At 49.1% G+C, this 10,213-nt stretch overlaps 2 protein-coding genes across 2 annotated transcripts; both read left to right on the top strand.

Moving 5' to 3' along the window:
* The first annotated feature begins 208 nt into the window (after positions 1-208).
* Positions 209-2,847, top strand: LOC118422303 (proline-rich receptor-like protein kinase PERK8). The gene is made up of 3 exons (XM_035829856.1): positions 209-240; positions 1,111-1,563; positions 2,451-2,847. Exons 1-3 carry the CDS (start codon positions 209-211, stop codon positions 2,845-2,847), a joined length of 882 nt encoding a protein of 293 aa, XP_035685749.1.
* Positions 2,848-4,304: 1,457 nt separating this feature from the next.
* Positions 4,305-8,037, top strand: LOC118422198 (fibrous sheath CABYR-binding protein-like). Its single transcript, XM_035829750.1, has 7 exons — positions 4,305-4,765; positions 5,054-5,153; positions 5,405-5,869; positions 6,119-6,196; positions 6,706-6,817; positions 7,068-7,221; positions 7,713-8,037. The coding sequence occupies exons 1-7, from the start codon at positions 4,305-4,307 to the stop codon at positions 8,035-8,037; spliced, it is 1,695 nt and encodes a 564-aa protein (XP_035685643.1).
* The last annotated feature ends 2,176 nt before the right edge of the window (positions 8,038-10,213 follow it).

Here is a 10,213-nt window from a genome sequence, read left to right as displayed (position 1 = left end):
CTCGACACACGCAGGCCGCACCGCCTCGACACACGCAGGCCGCACCGCCTCGACACACGCAGGCCGCACCGCCTCGACACACGCAGGCCGCACCGCCTCGAGACATTCCCACCAGACCACCAGAGCAACTCTAGACATACAGTCCGCACGGCGTCGAGACACGCAGGCCAGCCCACCTCGACACTTCCACGCCAGACCGCCTCGAGACATGCAGGCCAAACCATCCGTACACCAACAAAGGTACATTCCTTACACATCAAATTGCATTGCATCACCACACAGCCAAACACATATAGAGGCAGATAAAACTTCTGACAACCACAAAATACATAACCATTATTATAAATCTTCAACAACTTGCTCTTGGTGCCCTTTCTTCCATATCCTACCAATTCTAACACAGTTGATAGAGGACATAGTACATTGTGCTCCCTCCATTTCCCAACCTTTACAGCATACGTTGCAATTTCTGTGCCTTATCAAACAATTCAAAAATTAAGCATGCATCAAACACACTTAAAAGAAAGTTAAACTTCTCACACAGCCAAAAATACTTCAAGATAGGTAAAAGCCTGCTTTCACTCCAATTAGAAACAACACAAACATCAATGACATGTATTTGGGAGAACAAAAAATTCTTTACATCCAGAAATCACCCATAAGATTTCCTGATTCATGATATTCTGATACATCAAAATCTCGTCTGACAATGGTACAAAAATGATACAATCCTGTTTCGTGGAACCTTTTTCTTTTAATCAGGATATTCCTCCTCGGAATATATGGACCTTGGACATGTGTAAAATGACATATGATGTATTCGAAAGCAAAAACCGTGAACTGCATATCTTGAAAAAAAGGGAAGTCTTAGTTGCCTGAACACACAACAACACCATCTCTGATTCATGATATTTCCGAATATGATAAATCTTATACATCGTGTTCAGACACAGTCTGACATATAAGACTAGTTATATTACCAACTTTTGTCTGCCACATGCGGTGCAAACTTACTAACACATAGACCTGTGAATTTTGCAGACATTACATGGTCTATGGTACCATTTACCTCAATTAACCTTACCATGTATCTTTTCATTCTGCACTCAGAAATGCACTTTTAAACATCCAGACCAGAGTGCCTCGAAACGTGCAGACTGGACCGCCTCAACACCTACAGGACGGACCGCCTCAACACATCCAGGCTGAACCGCCTTGTGACATGCAGGCCGGACCGCCTCAACACATGCAGGCCGCAAATGCAGACCAAACCACGTCGAGACACTCAGGCCGGACAACCCATAGACATGCATCCAGGACCGCGTCGAGACACGCAGGCCGCACCGCCTCGAGACACGCAGGCCGCACCTCGTCGACACACGCAAGCCGCACCGCCTCGACACACACAGGCCGCACCGGCTCGAGACATTCCCAGCAGACCACCAGACCAACTCTAGACATACAGTGCATACCGCCTCGAGACACGCAGGCCACCCCACCTCGACACTTCCAGGCCAGACCGCCTCGAGACATGCAGGCCAAACCATCCGTACACCAACAAAGGTACATTCCTTACACATCAAATTGGATTGCATCACCACACAGCCAAACACATATAGAGGCAGATAAAACTTCTGACAACCACAAAATACTTAACCATTATTATAAATCTTCAACAACTTGCTCTTGGTGCCCTTTCTTCCATATCCTACCAATTCTAACACAGTTGATAGAGGACATAGTACAATATACTCCCTGCATTTCCCAACCTTTACAGCATACGTTGCAATTTCTGTGCCTTATCAAACAATTCAAAAATTAAGCATGCACCAAACACACTTAAAGAAAAGTTAAACTTCTCACACAGCCAAAATTACTTCAAGATAGGTAAAAGACTGCTTTCACTCCAATTAGAAACAGCAAACATCAATGACATGAATTCGGGAGAACAAAAAATTCTTTACATCCACAAATCACCCATAAGATTTCCTGATTCATGATATTCTGATACATCAAAATCTCGTCTGACAATGGTCCAGAAATGATCCTGCTTCATGGAACCTTTTCCTTTTAATCAGGATATTCCTCCTCGGAATATATGGACCTTGGACATGTGTAAAATGACATATGATGTATTCGGAAGCAAAAACCGTGAATAATGCATATCTTGGAAAAAAGGGAAGTCTTACTTGCCTGAACACACAACAACACAATTTCTGATTCATGATATTTCCGAATATGATAAATATGATACATCATGTTCAGACACAGTCGGACATATAAGGCTAGTTAAAATACCAACTTTTGTCTGCCACATGCGGTGCAAACTTACTAACACATAGACCTGTGAATTTTGCAGACATTACATTGTCTTTGGTACCATTTACCTCAATTAACCTTACCATGTATCTTTTCATTCTGCACTCAGAAATGCACTTCTAAACATCCAGGCCAGAATGTCTCGAGACGTGCACACTGGACCGCCTCAACACCTACAGGACGGACCGCCTCAACACATCCAGGCTGAACCGCCTCGTAACATGCAGGCCGGACTGCCTCAACACATGCAGCCCGCACATGCAGACCAAACCACGTCGAGACACTCAGGCCGGACCACCCATAGACATGCATCCAGGACCGCGTCGAGACACGCAGGCCGCACCGCCTCGAGACACGCTGGTCACACCGCCTCGAGACACGCAGGCCGCACCTCCTCGACACACGCAGGCCGCACCGCCTCGACACACGCAGGCCGCACCGCCTCGACACACGCAGGCCGCACCGCCTCGACACACGCAGGCCGCACCGCCTCGAGACATTCCCACCAGACCACCAGAGCAACTCTAGACATACAGTCCGCACGGCGTCGAGACACGCAGGCCACCCCACCTCGACACTTCCACGCCAGACCGCCTCGAGACATGCAGGCCAAACCATCCGTACACCAACAAAGGTACATTCCTTACACATCAAATTGCATTGCATCATCACACAGCCAAACACATATAGAGGCAGATGAAACTTCTGAGAACCACAAAATACTTATCCATTATTATAAATCTTCAACAACTTGCTATTGGTGCCCTTTCTTCCATATCCTAGCAATTCTAACACAGTTGATAGAGGACATTGTACAATATACTCCCTGCATTTCCCAACCTTTACAACCTATGTTGCAATTTCTGTGCCTTATCAAACAATTCAAAAATCAAGCATGCACCAAACACACTTAAAGGAAAGTTAAACTTCTCACACAGCTAAAAAATACTTCAAGATAGGTAAAAGCCTGCTTTCAGTGCAATTAGAAACAGCAAACATGGATGACATGTATTCGGGAGAACAAAAAATTCTTTTCGTCCAGAGATCACCAATAAAACTTCCTGATTCATAATATTCTGATACATCAAAATCTCGTCTGACAATGGTCCAGAAATGATAAACTTTTATATATTTCCAAATATGATAAATATTATACATCATGTTCAGACACAGTCCTACATATAAGGCTAGTTAAAATACCAACTTTTGTTTGCCACATGCCGTGCAAAGTAACATATAAACCTGTGAATTTTGCAAACATTACATTTACCTCAATTAACCTTACCATGTATCTTTTCATTCTTCACACAGAAATGCACTTCGAAACATCCAGGTCAGACCGCCACGTGATGAGCAGGCCGGACCGCCTCCATCCCTGCAGACCGGACCGTGTCAAGTGCAGGTCGAACAGGGTCAAGATGAGCATGCTGGAACGCCTCCATCCCTGCAGCCCGGACCGTGTCAAGACATGCAGGTCGAACAGCGTCAAGATGAGCACGCTGGACCGCCTCCATCCCTGCAGGATGGACCGTGTCAAGACATACAGGTCGAACAGCGTCAAGATGAGCACGCTGGACCGCCTGCATCCCTGCAGACCGGACCGTGTCAAGACATGCAGGTCGAACAGGGTCAAGATGAGCACGCTGGACCGCCTCCATCCCTGCAGGCCGGACCGTGTCAAGTGCAGATCGAACAGCGTCAAGATGAGCATGCTGGACCGCCTGCATCCCTGCAGGCCGGACCGTGTCAAGACATGCAGGTCGAACAGGGTCAAGATGAGCACGCTGGACCGCCTCCATCCCTGCAGGCCGGACCGTGTCAAGTGCAGGTCGAACAGCGTCAAGATGAGCACGCTGGACCGCCTCCATCCCTGCAGGCCGGACCGTGTCAAATGCAGGTCGAACAGGGTCAAGATGAGCACACTGGACCGCCTCCATCCCTGCAGGCCGGACCGTGTCAAGACATGCAGGTCAAACAGCGTCAAGATGAGCACGGTGGACCGCCTGCATCCCTGCAGACTGGACCGTGTCAAGACATGCAGGTCGAACAGGGTCAAGATGAGCACGCTGGACCGCCTGCATCCCTGCAGGCCGGACCGTGTCAAATGCAGGTTGAACAGGGTCAAGATGAGCAAGCTGGACTGCCTCCATCCCTGCAGGCCGGACCGTGTCAAGACATGCAGGTCAAACAGCGTCAAGATGAACACGGTGGACCGCCTGCATCCCTGCAGACCGGACCGTGTCAAGACATCCAGGTCGAACAGGGTCAAGATGAGCACACTGGACCGCCTCCATCCCTGCAGGCCAGACAGTGTCAAGACATGCAGGTCGAACAGGGTCAAGATGAGCACGCTGGACAGCCTGCATCCCTGCAGGCCGGACCGTGTCAAGACATGCAGGTCGAACAACGTCAAGATGACCACGCTGGACCGCCTCCATCCCTGCAGGCCGGACCGTGTCAAGACATGCAGGTGGAACAGGGTCAAGATGAGCACACTGGACCGCCTCCATCCCTGCAGGCCGGACCGTGTCAAGACATGCAGGTCGAACAGCGTCAAGATGAACATGCTGGACCGCCTGCATCCCTGCAGGCCGGACCGTGTCAAGACATGCAGGTCGAACAGGGTCAAGATGAGCACGCTGGACCGCCTCCATCCCTGCAGGCCGGACCGTGTCAAGACATGCAGGTCGAACAGCGTCAAGATGAGCACGCTGGACAGCCTGCATCCCTGCAGGGCAGACCGTGTCAAGTGCAGGTCGAACAGCGTCAAGATGAGCACGCTGGACCGCCTCCATCCCTGCAGGCCGGACCGTGTCAAGTGCAGGTCGAACAGGGTCAACATGAGCACGCTGGACCGCCTCCATCCCTGCAGCCCGGACCGTGTCAAGACATGCAGGTCGAACAGGGTCAAGATGAGCACGCTGGACAGCCTCCATCCCTGCAGGCCAGACCGTGTCAAGTGCAGGTCGAACAGGGTCAAGATGAGCACGCTGGACCGCCTCCATCCCTGCAGGCCGGACCGTGTCAAGACATGCAGGTGGAACAGGGTCAAGATGAGCACACTGGACCGCCTCCATCCCTGCAGGCCGGACCGTGTCAATACATGCAGGTCGAACAGCGTCAAGATGAGCACACTGGACCGCCTCCATCCCTGCAGCCCGGACCGTGTCAAGACATGCAGGTTGAACAGCATGAAGATGTGCACGCCGGGCTGCCTCCATCCCTGCAGGCCGGACCGCCTCCAGCTCTGCAGACCGTACCTTTTCCATTGCCTCCATCCCTGCAGACTGGACCGTGTCAAGACATGGAGGTTGAACAGCCTGAAGATGTGCACACCGTGCCGCCTGCATCCCTACATGCCATGCCGTCTCCATCCCTGCAGGCTGTGCCATCTCCAGACGTGCAGGCCGGACGTCCTCCAGACGTCCAGACAGGAGTACCTCCAGATGTCCAGACAGGAGTACCTCCAGACGTGCAGGTCAGAGCACCCATACACATGCAGACTGAACCGCCTCTAGACGTACAGGCTGGACCATCTCGAGACATGCATGTTAGACCATCTCAAGGCATGACAACATCGAGAATGAAACTAAAATTCAAGGTTAGTTACTTTTCATACTCTTATAGCCTTCCACTACTATGAATCACTTTGGAAAAATACAACAATCAGTTATCTCCTCGGATGCCTCTCTGATTTCAAACTGCTACCTAGTACAGCTAACACCTCACAACTAGCTATAGCTAGCCCCTGCACTATATGCTACAGCCAAACCTTTCACTTCTGCCTATTTCTCCTCAGATGGTGCTTAAACCAATCGTAAGAAACTTCTGCTACAGATGCAAGAGTAACTTCGACACCACTCACTACTGTAGGAAGGTGTGTACCAAATGCATCCTCTCCTTTTCCCTGCATCTAAGACATTCATATTGCCTCCCTACAAAGATTTCTTCACCATTTCACACTATTCACCATCCTACAACAATGCATCATATCCATTGTGTCATTTGGCACACCTTTGCCACCCATATTCTAACTCATTCCTTCCACCACATATTAACTCAAGGTTAGTTACTCTCAATACTCTTGTAGCCTTGTACTAATGTAATTCACTTTGTCTCCTCAATAGCCACCTTTCACATTCTTGAAAAGATGTAACTTGTCGTCAAAACTAAACATTCACAGTGGCCTCACATGTGGGTACAAAAAGTCTCTTGTATTATTTGTTAAAGGTAAATGACAAGTTTACGTTACAGTCATCACCTTGCAAACCTTAACATAAAAGTACATTGACAGAAACAATCATTACAGTAATTCTAAATAAAGCGCTACCTCTTGCTATTTCCACCTCCTTCGAACACATGTCTTCTCCAACACCTTTTTGACAGCCACAAGACAACAAGACTGGACGACCTCGAATCATCCTGGCCAGACCGTCTCGAGACATGCAGTCCTCACAGTGTGCCCATCATGATGTGACACAGCTACCTGACAGAAAAGGTAACACCATGTACATGCAACATATTGTTAAATTACTTCAAAACCTAAAACCTGTTATTGGACTCCATCCAGAGAAACTGATGACAACAAAGCAGAAGGAGAATTCATCTATGCAGCTCTATTCAGCTGGACTGTTCACAATTCTGCTACTGAACAAGAGTCATATAGTTTTTGCAAAATGATGTACTTTGCAAACTATTGCTAAATGACTTCAAAACCTACCACCCATTATTGGACTCCTTTCTTCTAGACATGCTGTCCAGTTTACCTAGAGACATACAGACCAGACCACGTCAAGACATGCACACTGGACAACCTCAAGACATGCAGAGCACACCACCTGGAGGCATGCAGACCACACCACCTGGAGACATGCAGGCCAAACCATCCGTACAGCAACAAAGGTACATCCAGAAATCACCCATAAGATTTCCTGATTCATGATATTCTGATACATCAAAATCTTGTTTGACAATGGTCCAGAAATTATACAATCCTGCTTTGTAGAACCTTTTCATTTTAGTCAGGATATTCCTCCTCGGAATATATGGACCTTGGACATGTGTAAAATGACATATGATGTATTCGGAAGCATAAACCGTGAATAATGCATATCTTGAAAAAAAAGGAAAGTCTTACTTGTCTGAACACACAACAACACAATCTCTGATTCATGATATTTCCGAATATGATAAATATTATACATCGTGTTCAGACACAGTCGGACATATAAGGCTAGTTATATACCAACTTTTGTCTGCCACATGCAGTGCAAACTTACACATAGACCTGTGAATTTTCCAAACATTACATTGTCTTTGGTACCATTTACCTCAATTAACCTTACCATGTATCTTTTCATTCTGCACTCAGAAATGCACTTCTAAACATCCAGGCCAGAGTGTCTCGAGACGTGCAGACTGGACCGCCTCAACACCTACAGGACGGACCGCCTCAACACATCCAGGCTGAATCGCCTCGTGACATGCAGGCCGGACCGCCTCAACACATGCAGACCGCACATGCAGACCAAACCACGTCGAGACACTCAGGCCGGACCACCCATAGACATGCAGCCAGGACCGCCTCGAGACACGCAGGCCGCACCGCCTCGAGACACGCAGGCCGCACCTCGTCGACACACGCAAGCCGCACCGCCTCGACACACACAGGCCGCACCGGCTCGAGACATTCCCAGCAGACCACCAGACCAACTCTAGACATACAGTGCATACCGCCTCGAGACACGCAGGCCAGCCCACCTCGAGACTTCCAGGCCAGACCGCCTCGAGACATGCAGGCCAAACCATCCGTACACCAGCAAAGGTACATTCCTTACACATCAAATTGCATTGCATCATCACACAGCCAAACACATATAGAGGCAGATCAAACTTCTGACAACCACAAAATACTTAACCATTATTATAAATTTTCAACAACTTGCTATTGGTGCCCTTTCTTCCATATCCTAGCAATTCTAACACAGTTGATAGAGGACATTGTACAATATACTCCCTGCATTTCCCAACCTTTACAGCATACGTTGCAATTTCTGTGCCTTATCAAACAATTCAAAAATCAAGCATGCACCAAACACACTTAAAAGAAAGTTAAACTTCTCACACAGCCAAAAAATACTTCAAGATAGGTAAAAGCCTGCTTTCAGTCCAATTAGAAACAGGAAACATCAATGACATGTATTCGGGAGAACAAAAAATTCTTGTCAAGAAATCACCCATAAAATTTCCTGATTCATGATATTCTGATACATCAAAATCTCGTCTGACAATGGTCCAGAAATGATACAATCCTGCTTCATGAAACCTTTTTCTTTTAATCCGGATATTCCTCCTTGGAATATATGGACCTTGGACATGACATATGATGTATTCGGAAGCAAAAACCGTGAATATTGCATATCTTAAAAAAAAGGGAAACCTTACTTCTCTGAACACACAACAAAACAATTTCTGATTCATGATATTTCCAAATATGATAAATATTATACATCATGTTCAGACACAGTCCGACATATAAGGCTAGTTATATACCAACTTTTGTTTGCCACATACGGTGCAAACTTACTAACACATAGACCTGTGAATTTTGCAAACATTACATGGTCTATGGTACCATTTACCTCAATTAACCTTAACCATGTATCTTTTCATTCTTCACACAGAAATGCACTTCTAAACATCCAGGTCAGTCCGCCATGTGATGTACAGGCCGGACCGCCTCTACATCTGCAGGCTGGACTGCGTCAAGACATGCAGGTCGAACAGCCTCAAGACATGCAGGCTGGACCGCCTCTATCCCAGAAGCCCGGACCGTGTCGAGACATGCAGGTCGAACAGCCTGAAGATGAGCACGCCGGGCCGCCTCCATCCTTGCAGGCCGGACCGTGTCAAGACATGCAGGTCGAACAGCGTCAAGATGAGCACGCTGGACCGCCTCCATCCCTGCAGGCCGGACCGTGTCAAGACATGCAGGTCGAACAGGGTCAAGATGAGCACACTGGACCGCCTCCATCCCTGCAGACCGGACCGTGTCAAGATATGCAGGTCGAACAGGGTCAAGATGACCACGCTGGACCGCCTGCATCCCTGCAGGCCGGACCGTGTCAAGACATGCAGGTCGAACAGCGTCAAGATGAGCACGCTGGACCGCCTCCATCCCTGCAGCCCGGACCGTGTCAAGACATGCAGGTCGAACAGCGTCAAGATGAGCACGCTGGACCACCTCCATCCCTGCAGCCCGGACCGTGTCAAGTGCAGGTCGAACAGCGTCAAGATGAGCACGCTGGACCGCCTCCATCCCTGCAGGCCGGACCGTGTCAAGACATGCAGGTCGAACAGCGTCAAGATGAGCACGCTGGAACGCCTCCATCCCTGCAGCCCGGACCGTGTCAAGACATGCAGGTCGAACAGCGTCAAGATGAGCACGCTGGACCACCTCCATCCCTGCAGCCCGGACCGTGTCAAGTGCAGGTCGAACAGCGTCAAGATGAGCACGCTAGACCGCCTCCATCCCTGCAGGCCGGACCGTGTCAAGTGCAGGTCGAACAGCGTCAAGATGAGCACGCTGGACCGCCTGCATCCCTGCAGGGCGGACCGTGTCAAGTGCAGGTCGAACAGGGTCAAGATGAGCACGCTGGACCGCCTCCATCCCTGCAGCCCGGACCGTGTCAAGACATGCAGGTCGAACAGTGTCAAGATGAGCACGCTGGACCGCCTCCATCCCTGCAGCCTGGACCGTGTCAAGACATGCAGGTCGAACAGGGTCAAGATGAACACGCTGGACCGCCTCCATCCCTGCAGCCTGGACCGTGTCAAGACATGCAGGTCGAACAGGGTCAAGATGAGCACGCTGGACCGCCTCCATCCCTGCAGA

Source organism: Branchiostoma floridae, chromosome 1 (genome assembly GCF_000003815.2).
Source record: "Branchiostoma floridae strain S238N-H82 chromosome 1, Bfl_VNyyK, whole genome shotgun sequence".
In the NCBI taxonomy this organism is placed as follows: domain Eukaryota; kingdom Metazoa; phylum Chordata; class Leptocardii; order Amphioxiformes; family Branchiostomatidae; genus Branchiostoma; species Branchiostoma floridae.
The sequence above is the reverse complement of the archived record's forward strand: the minus strand, read 5'-3'. Positions and strand labels throughout refer to the sequence as shown.

Coding starts and splice junctions, on each gene's coding strand:
- LOC118422303 (XM_035829856.1), top strand. CDS start 209: ATGCAGGCCAAACCATCCGTACACCAACAAAG. Junction 241..1,110: donor CCATCCGTACACCAACAAAG/GTACATTCCTTA, acceptor TTCTGCACTCAG/AAATGCACTTTTAAACATCC. Junction 1,564..2,450: donor CCATCCGTACACCAACAAAG/GTACATTCCTTA, acceptor CTAAACATCCAG/GCCAGAATGTCTCGAGACGT.
- LOC118422198 (XM_035829750.1), top strand. CDS start 4,305: ATGAGCACGGTGGACCGCCTGCATCCCTGCAGACTGGACCGTGTCAAG. Junction 4,766..5,053: donor GACCGCCTCCATCCCTGCAG/GCCGGACCGTGT, acceptor GCATCCCTGCAG/GGCAGACCGTGTCAAGTGCA. Junction 5,154..5,404: donor TCAAGTGCAGGTCGAACAGG/GTCAACATGAGC, acceptor CCATCCCTGCAG/GCCGGACCGTGTCAATACAT.